The sequence below is a fragment of the Ambystoma mexicanum genome, chromosome 4q (genome assembly GCF_040938575.1).
Source record: "Ambystoma mexicanum isolate Mex_15411 chromosome 4q, UKY_AmexF1_1, whole genome shotgun sequence".
NCBI classification, from domain to species: domain Eukaryota; kingdom Metazoa; phylum Chordata; class Amphibia; order Caudata; family Ambystomatidae; genus Ambystoma; species Ambystoma mexicanum.
In genome coordinates, this window is record NC_090928.1 from 245,649,184 (window position 1) to 245,674,452 (window position 25,269).

At 45.3% G+C, this 25,269-nt stretch overlaps 1 protein-coding gene across 2 annotated transcripts in view; it reads right to left on the reverse strand.

The window, feature by feature from the left end:
- The window catches only part of DHX57 (DExH-box helicase 57), a 1,970,484-nt gene that overhangs the window by 823,695 nt on the left and 1,121,520 nt on the right, over positions 1 to 25,269 (reverse strand). For both annotated transcript variants that reach the window (XM_069607794.1, XM_069607793.1), the window contains exon 13: positions 21,807 to 21,923. In XM_069607794.1, the coding sequence (XP_069463895.1) occupies positions 21,807 to 21,923 (117 nt within the window). The remainder of the gene's footprint in view (positions 1 to 21,806; positions 21,924 to 25,269) is intronic.

A 25,269-nucleotide genomic window follows, 5' to 3' on the forward strand; every position in this document is an offset into this window, starting at 1 on the left:
CCAACAAGGCCGAAACATGTCTGGGGTTGCTTGGTTTTCTGTGCAGAGGGGACCTGGCCTAGCATTTCGGGCTGGGCTGCTACCTTCGGTGTCGGCAGCTGCTGACTGATTTGCACATGGCTGATCCCCTTTTGCAATGGCGCAGACGGGCTAAAAAACGGTGGTGTGGAAGGTTGCCCAGAGCAATTGCCACTGGTTTAGATTAATTTGAAACCTTCCACCCATCACTTTTGTGGTCAGTTTGTTTCTCCTTGTGGGAGAGGGTATGCCCAGACGTGGGTCCCCTGCTCGCTGCGCCACAGGGAACCAGGCTGCACCTCATTGAGGAGGTCCAACAAGGGTGAAACATGTCTGGGGTTGCTTGGTTTTTTGTGCAGAGGGGACCTGGCCTAGCAGTTCGGGCTGGGCTGCTACCTTCGGTGGCGGCAGCTGCTGATGGATTTGCAGATGGCTGGTCCCCTTTTGCAATGGCACAGACGGGCTAAAAAACGGTGGTGTGGAAGGTTGCCCAGAGCAATTGCCAGTGGTTTAGATTAATTCGAAACCTTCCACCCATCACTTTTGTGGTCACTATATGAAAGAACGGACACAGGTCCCCTGTAACAGGCCTGGAGGAAGGTTGACCAAATGCACCAGTGTTTCTCCTTTTTTTGTAAAAAATTGTTTCCCAATTAGCTGCTTTGCAAATGGTATCAAGGGGTACAGTTGCAATGAAAGCCAGAGTGGCCCCAATGCCTCTAGTAGAGTGGGCCCTTGGCGTAAAAGGCAGAGTTTTTTCAGAGAGTGAGTAACACAGCTGGATACAGTTAATAATCCACTTCGAGATGGCACCTTTAGAGACGCGATCCCCCTCTCTGCCTGTAGCTACGGAGACAAACAGTTGATCTGTTTTCCTTAGCGGTCTGGTCTTATTTACATAGTAGAGGACCGCCCTATGCACATCTACGGTGTGTAGTTTCACCTCAGCCGAGCTTTGCGGGTTCTGGAAGAAAGCCGGAAGCTCGATGGACTGGTTTACATGGAATTTTGATATAAATTTAGGCGAGAACCTAGGGTGTGTGCGTAAAACCAGTTTGTCTTTATGGATAGTAAAGAAGGGATCCTGCACTGACAGAGCCTGAATTTCACTGACCCTTCTTATAGAAGTAATAGCTACTACGAAGGCCGTTTTATAAGTCAGGTGTTTGAGACTGCTTTTATGCATGGGTTCGAAAGGGGGGCCCATGAGCTTGGCTAGCACCACATTAAGGTCCCACCCTGGTGGTGGGTTTGAAATAGGAGGGTGAAGTCTCTTTACTCCTTCCATGAAGGCTTTAACTACTGGTACTTTCCACCACGAAACCTTGCTATGGGAAGTGGTGTAAGCCGAGAGGGCTGCTAGGTGTACTTTAAGTGAGTTAAAAACCAATCCTGCATCTAGCAGGTGGAGCATGTATGTAACAATAGTGGAAGGAGTGCAATCAACTGGGTTGATTTGTCTACTCTGGCACCAGATAACGAACCTCTTCCACTTGTCAAAGTAACAGTGCCTTGTGTTTGGTTTCCTAGATTCCTTTAGGATGTCCATACACCTCTGTGGTAAATTGAGGTGTCCAAACTCTATGACCTCAGGAGCCATGCTGCCAGGTTCATTGAGTTGGGTTGCTGGTGCACTGTTTGACCTTGGTGCTGGGACAGTAGGTTGTACCAGGCTGGAAGTTTGATGGGCTCGCACACCGCCATCCTGCGTAGGTGTGGGAACCACGGTTGTCTTGCCCACATGGGAGCAACTAGGATGAGCGTCATTGACTCCCTGTTCATCTTGTTCACCACTTTCCTGATGAGGAGTTGGTGGAAAAGCGTACGCAAACCTCCCTGACCAGTTCATCCACAGGGCGTTCCCCTGGGAGTCTGGTTGGGGGAACCTGGATGCAAATCCTGGGCATGGTCTGTTTTCGCTTGTGGCGAATAAGTCTATAGTGGGGAAACCCCACCGAGAGAAGAGCTATTCTACGACCTCTCTGTGAAGAACCCATTCGTGTTCCTCTGGGAGGGAGTCTCTGCTCAGAGCATCCGCTAGGGAATTGAGCTCCCCTGGAACATGTTGTGATGACAGGAAGATGTTCCGTCTGAGTGCCCATATCCAGATTTTCTGGGCAAGCTTGGACAGATTTGGCGAGCGAGTCCGTCCTTGCTTGTTCAGGTAGAACATGGCTCTAGTGCTGTCTGTCCGGATTTGCACTGACAGGTTTAGTAGGTGGGGCTCGAACGCCTGGAGCGCTCTGAATACTGCCAGAAGCTCTAGCAGGTTGATGTGGTTCTTGGCCACTGAGTTAGACAAGAGACCCTGAGCTGTGTGGTGGAGATGGTGAGCTCCCCACCCCGTCAGACATGCATCTGTAGTGACTACTACCTGTACTTCGGGATCGTAAAATGGTTTCCCCTGTGCGAGATTTTCTCTTGTCCACCAGTGAAGGCTTTGTACCATTGTTGGCGAAACGACCACTAGATCGTCCCACTGACCACTTGCCTGAGATCACTGTTTTGCCAACCATTCCTGCATGGGACGCATGCGCAGGCGCGTGTGGGCGACCAGGTAAATGCATGACGCCATCATGCCCAGAAAACGCATTGCTTTGCGTACCGTTATTTGTTGACCGGACTGATAATGCGGAATTTGCAGTAGTATATTCCGAATTCTTTCTTCTGAAGGAAAGATCAACCCCTCCTAGGTATCCAGGATTGCTCCTAGGAATTGTTTTGAGGTGCTTGGCACCAGGCTTGACTTCTTCTCGTTGATTGAGAAGCCTAACTCGTGGAGGAGGTCGATAGTCCTTTGAATGTTTGTCCTGCAAATTCCTGGGGTTTCCCCCGTTATGAGCCAGTCGTCCAGATAAGGGTACACTGGGATTGCCTCCCTGCGTAGGTGTGCAGCCGCCACCGCCAGTACCTTGGTGAATACCCTTGGTGCTGAAGCTATCCCGAAGGGCAGTACCTTGATTTGGTAGTGCCGACTGTCCACCTTGAAGCGCAAGTACTTTCTGTGCGCTGAGAACATGGAAATATGAAAATAAGCATCTTTCATATCCAAGGTTGCCATGTAATCCCCTTTTTTAGGAGGGGGATTACCTCTTGTAGCGTGGTCATACGAAATTTTTGGGGCTTGACATACTTGTTGGCAGGCCGTAAGTCCAATACTGGGCGCATTGTCAAGTCTTTCTTTGGCACAAGGAAGTAAGTTGAATAAATACCCTTGTTTACCTGGTGTCCCGGGACGAGTTCTATCGCGTCCTTTTGTAGAAGAATGGCGATCTCCTCGAGGAGAATCTTCTGATGTTCTAAGGAGTGTACTCTTTGTCGTGGAGGATGGTTCCGGGGACGCTGCAGTAGCTCTATACAATATCCCGTGGATACTGTTGACAGCACCCATCTGATCCCTTCGCAAGCCTGGGTGAAGTTTGAAATGCGTCCCCCTACTGGGGTTGCGTGAGAAGGGACCCTGAACTGAGCGTCACTGCTTTGGTGGAGGCGTGCCGCCTCCCTTGCTGGGGCTGCCTCTGTCTTTACCACGACCTCTCCTATTACCTCTGCCGTAACCCTGGGTAGACTGTTGGTTGTTATTCCACTGTGTACCCTGCCCCTGGGAATAGTTGGATCCTCTCTGGGAATTTTGGCCGCGTGGGCGACGAAAATTACTATTCCCTCTCTGGTTAGGGGGTTTATTGGTTAACTGGCCAAGGGATTTGAGTGTCTCGTATTCGTCCTTGGCATTTTTCAGTGCGTCTTTGACCGCCTTACCAAACAACAGATCGGCTTCCACCGGTTTGTCTAACAATGATGCCTGAGTTTCTGCCTTAAAACCAGACTGCCGTAACCACGCATGTCTCTTGATGACAGTACCTTCTGCTATCAATCTGCCTGCGTTGTCCGCGGCGTCAAAGGTTGCTTTCAAAATGCAACCAGACACGGCTCTACCCTCTGCGGAAATCCGAGCTAATTGGCCCTTTAACGGTTCAGGAGCAGAGGCTATGAGAGCCGCGACTTCTTCCCACTGATGGTAGTTGTAGCTGGCCAACAGGGTGGTGGAGTTAGCAATCCTTGCTTGATAGGCGGACGTTGAGGCTACCTTCCTGCCGAAACCGTATAGTTTTTTGCTCTCCTTGTCGGGAGAAGCTTCTGACGAAGACAAGGGTGTCCCAGGCCTCTTACGAGTGTTGGTGACAACTAGGGAGTCTGGCTTGAGATGTCCTCTTATATAGAGAGGGTCAGACTGAGCTGCCCTGAAAAGTTTTTCAACCCTGGGATTGACTGCTTTGGTGAGGTTTGGGTTCACCAGGGACAGATCTATTCTCCGCTGAATGGATCTAAGGATAGGGATGGTCTGGGCAACAGGCCTCCTTTCTCCCACTAACTCTTCTGCGAAGTCCCTTTCAATGTGGAAATGTTCTGCTGCGCGAGCGAGAACCTCATTTAGGAGGGGTTGGCTATCGACCGGGGAGTCGGTAACCGGGGCTTCGTTCTCTACCGGGGAATCTACTCTGTATGTTTCCGGGTCATCCTCTTCTTCCTCCTGGTCCTCATCATCCCCATAGTAGCCCGTCCCGGTTTCCTCTTCTATCAACCCAAATTCTTGGTCTTCACAAAAGGAAGCCTCTCCTTGATACCGTGAGTATGGTCTTGCGTAAGGTTGTACCTCGAAGAGTTCGGACCTCATTGGAGTTTCAAACCGGGCCTTCTTACTCGGAGGGGTAGGATCAGTCGAGCCTGAGGGTGTGGCCCCTTGTGGATCATACGAGAGGAAATGTTCTGGATTTTTATCATAAAAATCAGCCAAAGAAGACATTCTTGACATGACCCTATCTATGTCTTCACTGGACCATTTTTTGGAACTGGGAATGACTCTCTCAGCAAGTCTATGGGATTTATCTTGAGTAGCTTTGCTGGTTGTGGACCTATCAGCAGACCTGGGCTTGTCTGTCTGTTTAGGTGGGGTGGAGTGTTTCGCAGGTGTGGAAGAATGTACAGGTAGTTTCTTCTGCTGTTTTCCCCCCTCCCCGTGCGTAGAAAAATGTTTACCCTGTCCCTTAGTGGCTCCGGAGTTTTTCGACGCCTGGCGTCGAGGATCGGGAGAGGTGTCCCTGTCCTTCGAGCGTGGGGCCTCGCTGGCTTTAATTGCGGGCTCCGACTCCTGGAGCGCGGCCTGGGGGTGGAAGTCGTCTTCGTCTTCCGACGATCGAACTTCTGTTAGCCTAGGGAGTGAGGCACTCTTGGCAAGAGTGGATGATTGCCTGGAGTCATGCGGCGATCTTGATCGAGAGCGCCCAGAGGACACCGAATCGGACCGTTCTGTCTGTGCCTCTTTCCGAGAACTCGACGTCGGTTGGACTTAGTGTGTTTAGTGTGTGTAGTATGTGAAGCGCTTGTGTCGCCGGGGGTCTTCCCCATAGCCGCCCTGCCGGGGGACCTGCGCTCGGCTGTCTTTCGACGCCGTAATGCCCTCGCCGTCCGAAAGTACGGCGTCGCTGCCATCGCTGAAGGCGCCCTCCGCTGCCATGGCCGCCTGCCTGGCGTGGTGGGCCCAACGCTTCGTCGAACGGTCCTTAAGTGTCTTCGGGGTGGTCCCTCGGCAAGCAGAGATTGCACGTGGCGTGCCTGTCGACCCAAGGGTATTTGCGATTGCACTTGGGGCAGAATTGAAAAGGGGTACCCTCCATGCGCACCTTGAGGCAGCGGGCTGTTAAGTGTAGGAAATGTATAAGGTGTACCTATATACCAAGAGTGTAGAGTATGTACCACCCCCCACTCTCCCTACTTGCAGGGCCGAGGCCAGCGGCCTACCAGGCCCGGACCGAGGCCAGCGGCCTTCCGAGGCCCAAATCCGTCATGCAGCAGCCGACGGTCGATTTCTTCTCCAGCCGGCGTCGAGTGTCGAAGTTCGACGTTGGGGTGGGAAAGGATGTCAATAGAATATTATTTTAAATTCTAGCAAAAGTATGGCTAAGGCCAGGGGACTCCGCAAAATGCTTCCGACCAGTATGGCGGAAAAAAACAATCTGAGGATCCTAGACGCGTGAGGGATCTTGGGTACAGTGGACGTCACACTAGGGATAGTATCACTGGCACGTCCTGTGTCGACGCCCATTTTCGAGTTTCGAAAAACAAACTAATACTCCGCAGCTTCCACTAGATGTCGGCCTATGCACAGCATGTGATCTAACCAGATTCCACAAGCCTCAGAAATATATATATATATATATATATATATATATAGGACATGGGGATAGGAAAGTGAGGTATAGGTAGACAAACCCATACAAAATAAAAAAAGTTACACACCAAGCGGAGTACTACAGGAAGCCTAAAGGAGATTGTCTTTTTTAGAGAGTCTCTGGAAACTGAACAAGGTGTGGGCAACATTCTGTTCTTTCTTAAAGGAATGGTTCGGTCAAAAAGTTTTATTGCCCCTACGGGTCGGCCATGTGTTTTTAAGCCTAAATCGCTCGATTTTAGAAAAATTTCCGATGGACCTTAACCGAGTTTTCGTCCATTAAACGCACGCGAAAACAGGCAGTAGGGCACCGCCATTTTGTAATAATCCTATCACTTGCTGCATCGCCCTGGCTGACCTGCTTTTGCGGCACTAAATCATATCCCCCGCTCCCGAGCTTGACATTATCAAAACATTCATATTCCCCACCTCTCTCCGTGACGTTTCTGTGCTGCGTACGCAAACGTGCCCAGTCGTCTTCTACGTGACTTCACACAGAACCCGGAAACCAACACAGATCGACTCACAACACAGCGCGCCACAATCGGAATATGAAACTGTACTTTAAAATCAAACAGCAACAGGGTAAATTTGGTAAAGTACATTTATTTGACATTAAATGTTTATAGAATATTCAGCAATTGCCATATGAACTCCGAAAGTCATTTATTTTCTTTTATCTCTATCCGCAAATCCGTAAAAGTTTATCGTGAGTCACGTGCTGTTATGGTACACAGGGTGTTGGTTTTCGTTCAAAGAAGCAGTTTTGTCGCACGTTGAACCGCAAGGCTGTTCCATCAAGTAGGCACTAGGCCAGCGTAAAGGCTGATATGTTGCTTCTAGCCGCTAGTACCGCGTAAGGGCATATGGACCCTTGGCGATCGTCCCATAAGATCATCAGGATTGTGCAGTTGTTTACATTAAGCTGCAGCTGGCGGTTCAAAAACCATCTGCCGGTGTCTGAAACGGGTGGCAGTGGCAAAAGGGAAGGATATACCTGTTTTGAAAACATAAAATTTATAATTAGTCTCGCCAGCCGATCTTTATTAATATTATTCATTTTATTTATTACAGCCGAGCTGAAACTATTTGCTTTCAAGGATAGTGCAATGGAGTATGTTTGGCTCTAAAATCAATGCGAAATCTAACGAAATAAATCAAGGTTAGTACACAATGAGAAACGACTTTTTGTCTACATGCGTGTGGAATGTGGACCTGCATGCCCATGTGCCCGCTACAAGGACGATCCCACAAACCTTTTCAAAGTTCTTCATTCATTCATCTATTCATGCATCTATTCATTAATTCTTCATTCCGGTATAAAAGCGTCTAAAGAGTTACTTACATTATATTTGCAATTTCCATTGTGTCTCTGCGTAATGCAGTCCGTAAATCCCACTGTGCACTTGACAACGATTTTTCATATACTGAACTAACATGAAACTCTGTGTAGTTTCAGAATTTTCTGCCTTATCGTCTCTTACGTTATTGCACCCCACACCCCCCCTTCAAATGAAGTTCTTTCAGCATGGTCCCTGTCTCTCAAGGTCAAAAAACAATAGAACCTTGTACTGCCAGTGCGGGTTGTGGGCCTCCTTCAGGGCGCGAGCTGAAAATCAAAGCCGCTGACCTTCACTAGAAATGAGCATACATTCTTCCTTTGCAACATCCCGTAGTAAAGCCATCTGTGAGAACTTGAAGTTTCGAATCCTTCTATGTAGTGCGCCTCAATGTGCAAATGCGAACTGGCTTGTCTCCCATCTGCAACGCTCGCTTGGCGCGTTCTAAGGCCCCCAATTTTGTCCTCGTTGTCTGCGAGCTTTGAAGCCCCAAAGAACCATAACTATTGAGACTTTTAATTTTTTGGGGAAGGTCAGGGAAAGTATAAAGTACCCGAGGAGTTGAGTTGAAAGTGAGATTTATTGTTCGTTTGTTTTATTATTTGCAATACGCAAGCCTCACCTTGGTTAACAGTGCCCAGCATTTAGAAGAGATTGCGAAAATTAGTTACATCAACAAAAATATATATATACACATATAGACAAGGTCAGTAATCTGAGTTGAATAGAGAGAGAACTCAAAGATGACACGCAGGTTGTTCGGCACCCAGGATGGTGAAGGTAGGGGTTAGGGTTAGCGTACTTTGTATGCACACTGTACAATAACATTTATTTACAAAAAGACAATCGTATTACAATTATTTAAACCGGGATTTGTACTTCACAACCAGCTCTCCTTTGGGTGGACATGGCACAGTGGCAATGTTGGGTGGAAATGGATCAGTGCTCTGCACAGAAACGTTCAAAATTCCATATCTGTGCTTCTCTAATACAGCAACAATAAGGCTTTTGACAAAGTCGAACTCCATTTCCTCATAGACTGGTTTGATCACCCATTGCTTGCTTCTTTTTGAAAAGGCCTTAGTGTAGCGAGGCATCCTTATATTACCCTAAGTCCTAGATTGTTCACGGCCGAGATTCTCGTTATGGGCCAAGACCGCTAGTAGAGTCCTATGTCTCATGCCCTGTATGCTCAAATGCAAGCGCTTTGGCCTGTACTTTAGGCACATATTGTGAAACACCTCCAAATCTCCTGTGTGACAGAATGCTGTCAGTCCCCTCAAATCACTTGATAGAGTTTTATCGAAAACAATCTTCTCAATGGCTTTGTGTGTCGGTGAAGATGGATTCAACCACTTCTTCTTCCGTGCCTCCACTGGTGACAAAGGGCCATGTTCACATTGGTGGAAATGTAGGTTTTCTGACCAGCGGTGCACGTTGGTACAATGGTGCATCAGTGACCGCTATTTTTCAAGTAGTATTTCCACTGACCCTTCACAAGTTTTGGAGCTCCACCAAAGATGGTTGCTGATAGACTGGGACCACTCTGAAATACTTTCCAAACCTTTTTTTCCCCTTCAGCCGAGATTTTCTTATTGATTGATTTAGCAAGATGCCATACGTCAAATTGATGTTTGATATGTGGGAACTGCTCTCTCATTGTCTTGGCAATGGAAACGTGTCTGTCCGTGGCTATGAGGTCGATGTGCATTCCCCTCGATTGCAGATATTCCACTGATTTTATAAATCCTAGTTTCTCCACGGCAACTGAGGATGTACATTGTATTACCTGCACGACCACCGAACTCACAATTTTCTTACTATTCATGTCCTGAAAGTGGTAGGTGCAGTACTTGGCAGAAAATCCAGGGCTGTCGCACTGTCCATCGCCGGCTAGCCTGAAACGTTTCCCTTCCAATGTACTTGCTAGAGACAATTGGTCAATTTTCCAAGCATCACTAATGGCCGGAAACAGATAATCATGTTGGTATTTGTAGTACTGCGTTTTTTAAATGAAATGGAGTCCCACAAACTGAAAGAAAGACTTTAACTTTCTAAAACTGGAGCCACTAAAATGTGATGCAGCTGCACACAGTAGATTGCCTGCTGGCAGTTTTCCCAGCATCGGTTGTGCAGACCATGAGAACGTATGATGTAATCTACAGGCGGCATATATTGTGACGTTACTGCCTTGTTTTTGACGAGTCACATGAATCAATGGCTTCCCACATACTTTCCCTCTGACAGAATGCCCACATTTCAGCATACTTATAATATCCATCAAACAACTGTCGAATACTATGTATTTGCCCTCTTTCATTAAACTGTCATCCTGCGTCAAAGTTGTTTCAGCCTGTGAAGTTGAGGACATTTCACCACATTTGAAAGAAATATTGCTGCTATCAAGTTCTGATGCGTCGGTGAATGCTGCTGCTGGTTCATTCTCTGTCATTTCAACATCTGCTACTTCAACATTGATGGGAGAACACAACAATGTTGACAGCTTTTTTGGTGGCAATTTTTTGGCGGGTGTAGATTGTGTGAATTGATCTGCGACTACTTCAGAGCTATCTTCAATAGATCCAGTATCATGTTGTTGCGGTGGTGCGGTCGCACTGTAGCAATGGTCTAATACAACTTCACTGGATTCTCTGGACACATTCATTTAATTTTCTGTACATTTGACATGAGCATCCCGCGTCTCAACACGCCGTGTCTGAATTAATAGTTCCTCCATAGCCTCCATAGTGTAAATGGTCTGGCAAGCAACATCACTCATTCGCTTCACTGTCTGTGTATGTATAGTTCGTAGACCCACGGGTAACTAGAGGACAGATTGGAAAAGGGATGTTCAGTTTAAACACAAGATAAAGTATAGTACAATTGACTTGAAAAAAACAAAATAGTCCCCAGCACAAAAAAAATTCTAGTTATGGACTGTTTGTAACTAACCTTATTTTTGTTTCTTTTCTTTGCAACTTTTTTGACTCGACCTTCAACATCTGCACGCTGTTGCTCCGATACGTATCCGCATGTCTCCCCTTCCTCTTGCGCTGCAACGACTATATTTTCTGTATCCGCATAGACAGCACGGAATGAGGCTCCATCGACTCCCTGAAACATAGTACTTTCATTCCTGTGTATCAAAATATTGTTAGCATAAAACACACGTGAGGACGAACGCATATGTACATCTCAATATCCAATAGCCAAACACGATTTTAAACATTGTGTGGAACAATCAAACGACAAGTATTCGAGCTCTGATGACCTAGTTCGATGGAGCTGTCAGTATCCATATCTCTGGCTCTGCATGGACTGCCACGAATGATTGTATTGAAGAGGAGGCATCAGCAACTCCCTGAAACACAGTACTTGCGTTAGTATGATTTTCAATATTGTAAACCTAACACACACTTGGGGTCGACGGCACAGGTACATATAAAGAGATAACCACAAATGTTGCATTGTCTAAAAGAATCAAGTAATATTTAAATATGATCAGATTTAATCGACTTATTTCTCCAATTTCTTTACATCTGCATCATCTAAATGGGGTCTTGTGATTGTAGTGGAAGCTGCATCGTCTCCCTGAAACACAGTACTTGCGTTAATAGGGAAGAAAATATAGCAAATGGAATCACATTATATGATCACGCTCGATGGAGCTGTCAGTATCCATACCTCGTGCTGCTGAAGAATATCTAGGGCTGTTGTCAATGTGGTGCGCACTTCCGAAAGCTGTTGCGCTGATTCGTATCCGCTTGATCCCGCTTCCACCGGAATTACTTGAATGTCAGGCTCTGCATCAAGTGCGTGGGTTGACGATTCAACAATTGCCTGAAACATAGTATTTGCATTAGTAAGGATTACAATATTGAAAACACAACACACGCTTGCGGTCGACCACACAGGTACATATCAACGGCTAACCACGAATGAAACATGGTGTAGAACAATCAAACGACAAGTGTTCCAGTCCTGATGATCACGGTCGATTGAGCTGTCAGTATCCATACCTTGTGGTGCTGAAGAACATCTAGGGCTGTTGTCAATGTAGTGGACGCTTCAGCATCTCCCTGAAAGACAGTACTTGCATTAGTATGGATAACACTAATTATAACTGAAAATAAACACCAGGGGACGACAACTAAGGTGTATATCAATTGGAAAGCACTAACCAAACAATTGGTAAAATAATCACACGATACATACAAACTCTTACTTGACATGCATAAAACAAGTCTGTAGCGGAATAGCCAAGTATGATTACCTGATACGCGCTAGAAGTGGTTGATAACTGCGAGCACGTGACGGAAGTAGAATGTTCTTGCTTCAGATTCAAGGGATAGTCAAGAAGTTGTAAAGGTAAATTGTTTGATAATGAAAAGCCAACTTTTAAAATTGCCATGGAAGGAGACAGAATACTTGACTAATGCGCAATATAGCACAGTTCCCTGTGCCCATATATAGATTTCTGTTTGTGGGTTATGAAATCTAAAAATAATATATTGATAAATGTCATTATTCAAAAAGCTATACACTCATATCAATGTCGAAAGTATTACAAATTGGAAACAACACCTAAAATATCAATGAATCCATTCGGCTACCTACACACTACCGCAAGGCCTAAAGCTAAAAACGGACACTTGACTCACCAGTGGCGGATTGTGGACAAATAGAGTGGGAATAGCGTTTGCGAGCAATTTTCGTGTCGATCGCCGTTTATTCTTCTTTGTTACTCAAGATGTGGTGTACATGTTCGAGGGAAAGTGCTGGCTGCAGATGCGGTATCGATCACCCCTCTTGTCCTCAAAGACTTGTTGGACTCTACTTTCCAGCTCATCCAGTGGATATCCGCAATGTCTGACCCATTCTCTTATTCTATCAACAGTTTACGGGAATACATGCATTGTAGTGCCTTCAGGTTTAGCATGGGTCTTCGAAGGGCAAGCGCTAATCGAACAGGCAGGCATTGTTGAAAATTCTGAAAAGTAAATATCAAGATTATTATAAAACCTTGATGAATTAAAATGTCATAAAAAAGTAAATGAAACATACCATGCTCAATGCAAGGTTTGTTTTGGTCGCCGGAACTATAACAGTTCATCATGTGAGGCTTAGTATTTGCATAAGTTACAGACATTTTTTAAATCAAAAAGACTAAAAGACTAAAAGACTAAACTCTGAACATGTGACTCGTCCCTTGGATGTTCTGTTCCAAAAAGGAACCATGCTTACATTATAGACTAGACCCCCGAAGGATGCAATTCGATGACAATTGACACGGATGAAAATAAATAGATCTATTGATAGCATAACAATTGAAACTCAAGTCAATAGCAATGAGACCAATGACCATAGCTCTATTGGGTACTGTAATCGAAATCGATAGAAATGTAAAAATGACCGAAATATGATTAGAATACATGGCCTTTCCTTGACCAACAAACAGTTGGATTCAGCAGGCCGATCAGTATGTTGCAGGAGAACAGGTAGATGGCCACAGGTAGCACACTGACGAGTTTGCTCGAAGCGGTCACAGATAGCACGACGACGAGCAGATTAGCATAGATTTCAGTGCTTCTCAGGTAGAAGGTTCAGGAGTTGACTTGCAAAGCACAAAGATGTTCTCATGAGACATATCAAGTGGTTTATAAAGTATTAGAAACGGGTGTGTTTGTGAATGAATGATGTGTGTATGTTGTTGTATTATGTGGTTTGCAGGGGGGCGGCCTGCCTCAGGGGAGGCCTGCCTGGAGACACGGGGTCTGAGGAGGCCATGTGAGCGATGGCCCCTGGGCATGGGATACCTTTTGAAGTGTACATGCTGTTTGGCACCTTGTCTGTTTACGCCCGTGACAGCCCCCCATGCCAGCGCTCAACCCCGGATGCGAACCGCCTTTGATAGAGGGGGTGGGATGGATGGATGGGCCTGGGGCGTGCAGGCAAGTGTGTGGGAGCGAGGGGCCATCAGGCCCCTCTCATCCTTTACTTCTCAGTAGAAACTCGTACCAAGTGCCTCCAGTAGTGGGTTCGCCCCTTGCCCTTATGTGATGTTAACTTTGGATGACATTCGCGTAGACGGGAACACTGAGCAAGACACGGGGCATCCATTTTTGTACCCCCTTTCCACTCCATCTTGGTGACCAGGCCTCACTGCGATAGTACAGCGCGCAGAGCACATGGCCCACACCCTCGTTCCCACTCTGACTGGAAAACTCCAGAGGTATTTGCAACAGCTAATAAATGTAACACATCACTCTTCCTCTGAGATCACGCTCCTGCATGTGAACCAGGCTGAACCAAGCACATAGCTTGTTCATCTCCACAAACGTGTCCTTGCCCACGCACCCTCGGCAGTGGAAACTTACTGCCATTCTGACCCTGTGTCCCTGCAAGGTATTCTCTTCATGTGCCAGACCACTGACCACGCCATGATGCCCACCTAGCAGATCCCCAACTAACTTAGACCCCTACTGCAGTATATTGTTGCCTATCAAGAACAAATGCCACATACCGGAGATTCTTGTGAGCACAGACCCACACTTCAAACAGTGTATTATAGTGGTCAAGACCCTTGACCTAAGGCCTGTATAATCCAATGTTAATTGATAGTATAGATATATGTGTGACTTTTATAGAGACATAACCGACTGAAAGACTTTGAACAAGTGTTATTTAGTGCATGCATTATTGATAGTATATTATGTTAGCTTAGATAGTGACCACCCCGCTTCACAGCGACCTGAACTTCACCCATTCCGAGCACAGATGTCTGACGTCCATCCTTCAATGGAGACACACTTGATTCATTTAAAAAATCGAAACAACCGTTGTTAAAATATATGTGGTGTTTTATTTTGTACCTTATTTTGATGACACAAAAATACAAGACTTTAAACATTGTACAGTTCAGGATGCAGCACAGCGAGAGAAAATCCCCTGTACTGACCGCTGTCACTCGGGAACGTTTCTCTCATGGCATGAATGGCACAGGTGGGTATCACTCTTCGAACGCGGTGTCCCAGCCTCCCGTGAAGCCACCATGTAAAGGAACGATAGGCCACCAGCCTGTACCACCTGTGAAAAGGAATGAAACAAACTGTTTTTAAATGACCAAGATAAGTTTAATAAACGTTTGTTGTCAATGACAATTGTTTTAACTAATGGCATTCTGCTTGGACAAATGATATCTAGACACTGCACACTATTGAACGACTTTCGTGCGTTACAATGATATGTATATGTAATTTTGGATATAGTAGAAGACCATGAAATAAGAGTGGCATGACAAGCAGAGTATACTTACTCGTTATTCGGATTACGAGGACGAACAGTTGCACGAAGTTCGTGCATAAGCACCATCATTATCCTCAACACGGACCGTGTGAGGCAGGCTGCCCTGAAGTCTGGCAGCTCGGTGATGCATTGCGGTCGTGGCTCGCATTCCGAAATGTAGGCCTCGCATCCTGAGTTTTCACAGCAGCAGCAGTTCTCCTCCTCAGTTGGCATTAGCTCGCACCGATTGCATGTGCACCAGGGGGAAACACCGTCCATGCGACTAGGTCCAGGCTCTTCAGCTGTTGAATCGTCCTCCCAACTGCTGTCCGAAGACCCATCGTTTTCGCGTGTTTCCCTTTCCAGTAGTTCCTCCTCGGTATACTCGGGCTCGTACATGTAGGGCATTATTGTAGCCATTGTGTGTTCAGAGCACAGAAACGAGTCACAGAATACTCAAAGTAACACAGAGAGAGGAATGGAATCGAAAATCTGTTGCTGTTTGTTGTGAAACGGTCTGTTTATACTTATTGAGTAAAGAGGCGTCCTGCCATTTCCATGACGACACGTTATTAGCTGAAGCGCAGCGAATGTTGACACGAGACGTGCTTTGGCGTTGTGAAATGGGCGGTAAGCGTCTGCTGATGACAGGCTCAGGGGCTAGGGGATATGATTTAGTGCCGCAAAAGCAGGTCAGCCAGGGCGATGCGGCAAATTATAGGATTATCACAAAATGGTGGCGCCCTACTGCCTGTTTTCGCGTGCGTTTAATGGACGAAAACTCGGGTAAGGTCCATAGGAAACTTTTCTAAAATCAAGCGATTTAGGCTTAAAAACACACAGCCGACCCGTAGGGGCAATAAAAAATGTTGACCGAACCATTCCTTTAACTGCTTTGTTGTTTTATGAAGTGTTCCACTTTTAAGGCATAAAAGGCTTGGGCGGGGTTGTCAGACCAAGGCAATGCTAATCCTAAATGGTCAAATAAAGAGCTTAGAGACAAGTATAGCTTATGACTACAGGTCATAATATAGCCAAGTTGGGATAGAAGAGATAATTACCATAAAAGGGTAGGTCAAGAATTATTTTCGAAGCATCAGGCAAACATTGCTCTTCGAGCTGAGTAAAGATAACATGCCTATGACAACTGTGTTTTGCAGAACGTATGCATGTTCTCTCACAGGTCATAACTAAAGAGCATCACCTAAAGAATATCCTTTGCAGATAAATCAAGTCCTAATTTGATTGGCTCGTTCATCAGACATATGCAAGGTATTACATGACTCGTCTGGAAAAGCACGGAATGGTAAGCAAGCCTCTTCACCCTTCTACAGTGCAGCAATGACCAGCACCGACTATGCAACTGAAGTCACTAGAAAGGGCTTCTTCTCAAAGTCTCCATGTACCAATTCAGTTATAGCAACCATCAACTCGATGCAGATTTGCTGGATCTATCTTGGCCAGCAAAAACATGATATTGTCTGAGAGCCAAGCAAACCAATATGCTGAAATAGAGAACCTTTCCCGCTTGGTGATAGAGTAATAGAACATGATGACATGGCCCCTTCCTTCTCCAAGATAGCAGAGCCTCCATTATATGGTGGGATGCTTACTCTCAGATAAACTGAAAAATATGTTCTAAGCCAATCGTTCCATTGCCCAGCTTGTGAACACCACCAACATGATGGCTAGGAACAGAAGCACCACGTTTACATGGAAAAATGTCAATATTCTGTCAATAAAATGTAAAGTTAGTTCAGTTCTTCAGAAATAATTTTACAAGAAACACATATAGTTTATTTCTTCATTGAGCCCTCTTGGAGTGAGAGAACTCAGACGGTCTATCCAAAAGGTTTCTCTTTGGTCCATTTTCCTTTGGAAGTTCTCGTGGGTGTCTCTTTTAGAAACCACTTCTAGAATTACAAAGCGGATCTGAGCCAGGTTGTGTTTCCTCTTGTAAACAGCAGATGCTTAGTAAGTACAGCAGCAACTATTAGGCTTTACTTGCTTCACTTACTGAAGTTCTTGAGGATGACTCAGTATTATTGTTCAACTTTCTTGTAGATCTTGTTGTACTACCGTACAACACCACGATCCAAGCGTTCGGCATGACCAAGGTAGGACATGCACATATAGTTTAAAGATAGAGAGAAAATGCACATTTACTTCAGTTAACTAATTGGGATGCCGTTTTGTTTTATTTTTGTTCATTATCTCTTCAAATGGACGTGGCTCGTGGATTGGTATGTGCTTTTGTAATTACCTTTAAATAATGGCTGTTATGTGTATACATATACTGTTAACAATCATGAAATATAAGTCATGCTATATAATTTGTTTTTTGCTATAATACCGCTCTGATGAAGGTTTTATCCGAAATGCATTGGCACCAGAGTGTTATGGGCAATTTGAGATGCAAACTCATTGTGTGATTTACAAAGACAAACTTTGGCAGCAAATATTACAGGAATGTGAATTAAACAATTCCTGCCAAGAATCAAACAATTCTTTGAATTTCATTACTTTCATATCGAAAACTTGATACTTAATCTACAGCATACTAAATATTAGCAACCTAACTGGGGCTAACTGTGAAGCGCCTTTCCTAACAAAGTGGAGTCACTTTGTTTCCTGGAGGTTTATTAAAGAGAGCCAAAGCACTGTGCCAACTGTACTGAACATTACACCCATCGAACTCCCCACAAAATATCTCTTGCAAATGTAAGGTTAAGTCTTGGGGCATTGCTAATTTCTGGGCAGTGTCTTGCATTCTACTAGTACCGGGGGACTTGAACACACTCACGTGTCCTGACTGGTCCTTTTGTCTGCTTCCCCCTAGGGTCCGGTTCAAATTCGCCCTGAGGAAGGCTATACTATTTGCCAAGTAGTTGGCAAGATGCTGAAATGTGTACAAGTGTCCTCCAGACCTGTAGGGGCACCTCAGTGAAGCCACGATGTGTACAGTGCGATGCTGGAAATGCAGGGACAGGGCCTCCATGTCCTTGTCCTGTACTCCCTTATCATGTGTGTTCTGAGCTGTTATCTGCACAGGAGTCCATGTGGGACTCCTAGCAGTGCAGCTCTTCATCTTTTTGATTGTGGTGAACAGAGACCCTTGGGATACCCTTAATGCACCTATGGGTGGGGGTACAACCCTGTATCCCTAGTTTATGTTTTTGGGCACCTGTTTGTGGCCCACAGAGCAGGGTATGGGCTGATGGCAGCTCCAAGCTGAATTTGACAGGTGCTCTGAGTATCCGCCATTTTGGGATACCCAGGCCCTGCCAAAGGAATCAGTGTATTCCTGATAGGAGGCAAGATGGCCCCTGTGGCCTCTTGGTTTCGATTACCTGTTATCTTATTTTCCCAACGTCCTGGGAAGCCCTGAATCTGTCCCTTCCCCTGACTGGCTGTTGGGTGGAAGAACCATATATGGTACTGTGGGGAAGTCCAGGCCAGACTGGCTAGAGCCTTCCCAGTGGCTGTATGTTGTGGGGACACCCTAGGGGTGGGGCCTGGGTGAATGGAGTGTGCGACCAATATGCATTCCATGTTATGGGTGTCTGGTATCTGTGTGTGTGCCACAATGAATGAAACAGCCTGCCCGAAACTGACATGAATGCAGTGTGGTGTGCTGAAAGGCTGGTTGCGTGCCCCTATCCACATTCCTTGTTATGAGTGTCTGGGTGGAAGTGAATGGCCTGAATGCACTGTGAGCCTGATTGGCTGCCTGCCTGCACGAATGGCCTTCTGACTGATTGGCTGACTGAGCTTGACTCAGCAGTATAAATGAGGGACAGATGTGTGTATCTTGGGACCTTTCACTTACCAAACTGTTAGGAAGCTGAAGTTGAAACTTGAAGCTGCTTATCCTTGAAGCCCAGCTGGAAGAAGAAGAATTGCTGCCGCTTTCCTTCGACCCAATCAGAAAAAGCTGTCAAGTCTGTCGAGGACTGATCCAAGAGAGGACCTGGCTAGGAGACCTCTCCCCGAGCTACGAGGGAACATCGTGCAAAAGCTGATCTTCATCGTGGCACCCTGAAAGCCAGTCCCGAAAAGGCTGTTGAGTGCAGACTGGGTCCGCCGAAAAGTTGAAGTGAAGCACCCGGACATCGAGGCCGTCGAAGTCCATTACCGTTGACCGGGGTTCGGAGGATTTCCGTAACCGTTGGAAGCCAGTCGAGTCGTGTTTCCCAGAAGTGGGTGCAGCTTGACGCCGTGCTGCTCAACGACCAGATCCGCAATGCTCCACCTTTGCCTAAGAACATTTAAATGAAGGGCTCCCTTGCCATCACCATTGATCGCGTTGTCCCGCCAGAGAAAGTCGAGGTCGTGGAAGACCGAGGAGAATCCGCTGGTGGGTTTCCCGCCACCCAAAGTCCACAAAGACGCCGACAAGTGAAGTTCCAAAGTCCAGCCGTGGTCGAGCCCCGATCGCCGACATCTGACGCCGAACCACAACGCCCTACTACCGGGCCTACATTCTTCGTTGAGTCTTCTTAGCGGCACCAAACTCTTTGCATCGAGGTGCACCGCATGCCTCGTCTTCTCAGGACGATCGTCGCCGAGCACCGCGAAGATTGAAGCTGCCGTCTCGACGCCAGTGTTCACATTTTTTCTAGGACTCTCAATGCCCTTTGGCTCCTGCTTTAAAGGGAGTCCAACCTCGAAGGATCCGCCGACGAACCGTTGAAGAAACTCTGCTAACTCAGGTACATTGGGAGAGTGGAACATTTTTGACCAGGAAACAAGACTATTTAAACATAAATGGACTTGGCTTGTTAATACTCTTTATTACAAGTTGCCCAGGAGGGGGGATCCGCACAACGAACTGTGTCTTGGTAGTTGGACAAAGTATTCTGCCATTGTTTAACCTAATTTGTCTTCCTTCCTATGTCCTATACTGAACACATTACTGTTTGATTTGTATGCCATTAGAAACCGTCAGCAGTTGGTGCATTTTAAAGGAGTCGATAGTTAAGAGTGGTACCAGATAGACATTGTATATATTTGCCATATTAGATTTGCAAAGTACAAAGTGTGTTATCACTTGTGTATATATAGTCAACCATATTTTTATATAAAGAACTGTGTTAGCACATAAGATAGTGTGTGGACATTCCTTTGTGGGGGGCTTGGGGACTAAACTGTACTTAAGAACAAGCCTGCATCACCTCCTGAGATCTAAAGCCTTGATTGCTCGTCCTTCACTAGCCTATAGAGAATCTTGGCTGGGGTGCTCTGTGCTTCTACTCTTGTGCTCCTACTCTGCCATATAGAGGGCAGGAGTACAGATAGCCCCCCTCCAGTCTTTACATACATACACGTAGGCAGACCTACACATGGATATCGGCTTACCATGTTTTTTTGTTTAGAGGCACTTCGAATAGTTCTGGATGTTACTAGTCGCAACTCTATTATTTAAAAAGCATTGCTGATTCAAATTTGGTTTTGTCTACTCTCTCTATAGAGATTGGGATTTGTTTCCTTTCTATTTCTGAAATCAACTTTTGTTTTTCTCTCTTCATGAAATTTAGGATCGTTTTCCTGTCCTCCCCTCTTTCACCAACTATACTTTTTTCAAATCTTTTTTATGTTTTTGAAAGAGTGGTCTTTGTGTTTTGTTTTATGAAAAGGCCTTGATGTATCATAATGTTTAACCTCACACTGTTTCATTATGTGTCTTTCTTATTTTTCATGAATAAAACATTGCATTCTGAGAAATTACGTGACTGTGTTCAGTGTGGTCTTGGGATACCATAACGTGATATCAAGACTGATAAACGTATTAGATGAAAACAAACTCAATGAGGAATTGTTCCAGTTGCATCATTGACCTTATAACCACTTCTGAGCTTAATTGACCCCCACCACAGCTGACCACAGGGGCACCCCTGTACGCGTGTATATATTAAAGAGCACTGCCAAGTTTACAGTGTTTAAATTAAGTCTGTGATTTGAATAGTTGCGTGCTATCTTCCCAATGTGACAACTGGCAAATATATGAATGCATTCTTCTAACAAGAAGTAAAATAAAACATTATAAAAACTCTACCTTTGAGATAGCCCCCGGTATAATGCTTACACCGTCCTTCAGATCTTGCCTCCCACTGTCGACTACCTGTCAGATGCTTATGTACTTAAATATGTTCGCTGTCAAGCTATGCTACTGAAAGGTTGTTGCCCAGATGTTATTGTTGGTTCCTCTGGAATTGTTGGTTTGCCGTTTCCCTGGATTGATATATTATAATTATATAAATGTCAATAAACTGACTTAAAAAATATATATGAAAATAAAAAAATTATAAAATCTCTACATCGGACGACTAGTCAATAGGTAATACTATCCTCACACTTTGAATAAAGATAATATTCCAAACCTTCAAATCCCAGGTAGTGTAGCTGATAAAGTTTGTGCATACTGTTCACAAAAGAAACTGGTTTCATAAAACACAATATTACTCTGAGATCTAAAAGAGGCATGCAAGTAATTTGTGGCTTTTGCGAATCCTTGAAAGGCTGAAGAGGATGATAACTGTTTTCATAAAACGTGAGAGTGAGAAAGGAGGGTAAGAGACAAAACAAAAACGGTTCTTTAAGTGGAGGAATAAGGTAAAGCTAGTTATCGTTTGCATTTTATAGTCTGCAGACACCAAGAGGATCGCCTTAAATCCCCGAAAGAAAATGCACCTCATAAGGAAAGATTTTTCAAAGTTATTAGGAGAGTGAAAAGGAAGCGTGAAACAAGCTTCCCAACTTTGGGAGATTGTTTGTGACCCCAGGAGAGCTCTTATTGGAGCATTAAATTAAAAAAGCAAAGCTCTGGTTTCCCAGAAAATGTTTTACACAGCATTCCATATACAACAAAATAATATGTCAGCAGTTATAGGACTGCACCATCCATGCGGGTAAGACCATCTTTCACTGCTGGTTACCTGGTGGGTATGAGTGAGTACCATCCACAATCCATTCTAATAAAGCCTCAATTAAATCAAGATTAATCTTGTCCAAATCCATGCCAATCAAAGTCTTTATAACAGCCTTGCCAACTCCTAAGAGAAGAAAACAAAAGGTAAACCATAACATAATTCAGTGACTGACAAATAACTTTTACCATAAACATTTTACAAAACATATAGTCTTAAAGTGAATTAAACATAAATGACTGTATATAAAGTAGCAGATTTGTTCGAGTCACATTTCTCATTTGCAAAATCTTTTTTTAAGCGCATTATAGACAAAAATAAAGAAAACATTACATACCAGAAATACACCTTGAGCTGTGACCCAGTATAGTTCATGATCAGCATATCCTATTCCTAACAATGAGAAGGATCCTGTGGCAAACTCACACATTTTGAATGATATGATGGGGCTGGAGTGATCATGGCCTGGTTCCACTACCTGCTATTTGATTTGTGGGGGCAGGTGGAATTAAAGAGTGGGTGCCCCAGGCTCCCCAACCCATCATCAGCCTGTGAAAACACTCCCCTGCCAGGTGTCCAGAGAGTGGAAAGGACTGGGAACTAACTACGGGGAAGATATTTGGTGACCAAGATACCGAATATAGATTTTGGGGAAGGAGAAAGCCATAACCACCACCAAGTCCCTCTTTTCCCATACTCAGAGGTCCCTTAAAGCCCATGGCCCCCATTAAAGAAGCAGACTCCATGTTTCTTTACAAAAACACCTCAACCATTCATCTGTGTCTACTCCATCTATGGGCACCCACATGTGGAAAACCCATACCTGCCCAAAACCCCACTACACATCAAGGTCTGCAGGATTTGAAGAGCCCATTTAAAGGAGACATGCCTGCAAAACCACTAACTTGCACTGATCACCCTTTGGGAAGTTCTGTTGGTCGGCTGCCTTATTTTCAAGAACCTCAAACTTAGGCATCAGTGAGGCCCTTTTGTCACCTAGCAATGCGGTTTATCGAACAAAGGTTTCATTAAGAAAGACTATATACTTACCAATGGTGGAGAGAGAGAGAGCCTACAGAGAAATTGTTTGCGAAAAAAAAGCAGAGGTTCAGGGACAGCATGCTGACAGCCTCTACGAAGGAAGCAAACAGCAGCCATTGCCACAGCAAAATGATAGTTAAGATGGCAGATGCTTATCTATTGAGGTCACTCTACAGGGCAGCAAAAGGAGGCATCGAGCAATGCAAAACACCTGTGAAAGAAACTTTTTTTTAAACGGAACAGCCACACACACACACACAGTTTTTTTAAACTGTGGCTCCACGGTCCAACTGGACATGGTTTCCAGCCTGTGGAGGCTTGTCTATATAAAAGTCACATCCAATGTCAGACTTTACCAACACTTGAGGGGTACCTCCGGTCCCTCTCAAAGAACAAGGTGCACAGCGCACGTTTGAAGACCCAATCAGCGTGACTCCAGCACAATTGGCAGTGTTTGTACATGTACACCCCCTACCTGCCTTTGGACATGGACCACAGTGTTCTGCTGGAGAGAGTGACATGTATGTCTTTGAGGGGGAGGGAGGGGGGTGACACACCCATACAAATGAAGCAGCAGCAACATTTCAAAGCGCACCTCCACCAACGGTGGATGCACATGAGTATTACTGAAGGGGTCTGTGGCTTCTACAAATAGCAAGGGCACTATATGTTGTTTTCGCAGATTTTTCTAATACTTCGGCTATCCGGCATATCAGCAGTACCTATGTAACACAGACGGATGCATTGCCATGCTTGCTATTCTTCCATAGTCTTACATAATAACCCTAAACACGATTCATCATTCTGCATAGTCGAGCTTTATTAATGGGGCTTGTTTCACTTTCAACGCAATTCTGTAACCATCCTGGTGCTGAAGATGGGGCACCGGTGAAGGGGGAGTGACCTATAAAGCCAGAAAAATAAATGTTCTGTTAGGTAGTCATTGTGTCCATTATCATTCAGCTCTTGCCTAATACAAATGTATGAGAATGGACTACCAAGCAAAAGACGAAGTGATTGTCACAAGAAACGTATGTCCAAATAGAAGATGCGTCCGCTCTACGGAGAAAAACAGTGTTTGTGTTAATACATTCCAGGCATCCACCCCCACACTTCTTGCATGCATCCCACTTTGTAATGCCCCGTGCCATACTGTGGTCTCAGCCAGTGACCAGCGTTTCAAATCGGCCCACCAGGCTTCAATACTGGGGCCTTCAGCAGATTTCCAGGCCATTGCTATTCAACGTTTTGCCAAAACAAACATCAAGTCCTTCATTTTAGCAACATGCATAGCCTCAAACAGAATTCCGGTGGCCATGTATCATCTAAATCCCCCCTTTAGCCACCTTATTCGCCACTTCTCCCCAATACTTCCAGTCACTGGATCAAAACATGTGCATCATATCTGCTTTCCCTTGGGTGCACCTCGGGCATACTTGTACCCCTCTGCCCTCCATATGCTAGAGCCTGCGTGGAGTTAAATATGCTCTATGCGCAACGTATAATTGTGCGAGTCTAAATCTCACATTTCTGGAAACCTTCTTAGTATACAACAATACCCTCTTCCACTCTGCGTCTGAAAATGCCCTCCCTATATCACCTTCCCAGTGTGTGTGTACTTCCATTTCCTTTGTGTTAAGGCCTATAGTCTAGAGCCCATGTGTCCCCATCCGTTACATCGTACATGGTCTCCAGCACTTAGTTCATCACTGACTCATTGCAAACTTTCGGCCATCGTCTGTCCAGCCTCCCAATCATTAGCATGTTCCGTATAAATTGACATTTGTGTACACCATAATCACTAACTAGGGTCGAAAAGTCCACCCACTTGTCATCTCTCAGCAGGTCGCCCACTACAGCTATTCCTTTGTCCTCCAAAGGCTCTCTGAACCAATCCACTGCGCCCAGCAGTTTGCTGAGCACTCCCACCAGAGGGACACATGGGGAGCAAGGGTCAGGGGTCCCCAAAAGTTTCCAAACTCTGCGCCACAAGTCTATGCCAAGTGTCAGCAATTGAGAGGGTCTCAGCGACACCGCCCCTTCCACCCACAATACTTATTTCAGAAAATGTTGACACAGCAATGGCTGTAAAAGCAGCGTGTCTTGTGAGGCCTCATCCCCCAACTAACTCATTACGAATTGCAGTTGCCCCACTAAATAGTATAACTCAAAATGCGGTACTCTGATTCCCCCTCAGCATAGTCCCTCTGCAGAGTGTGCAAAGCTATTCCGTTTCTCCCTGCCCACCATAGAAATTCTGGAGCCATTGCGTTCAGTTGTTGGAAAAACACTGCGTATGTTATAAGGTGTATTAACAAAATGATATAAGAGACGCAGGAGTACTACCTTCTTCAATAACGCTGCTCTGTCTGGCACTGCCAACGTCCTTTTTTCCAAAAACCTATGGAGCTGACCACACCTTTTAATATTT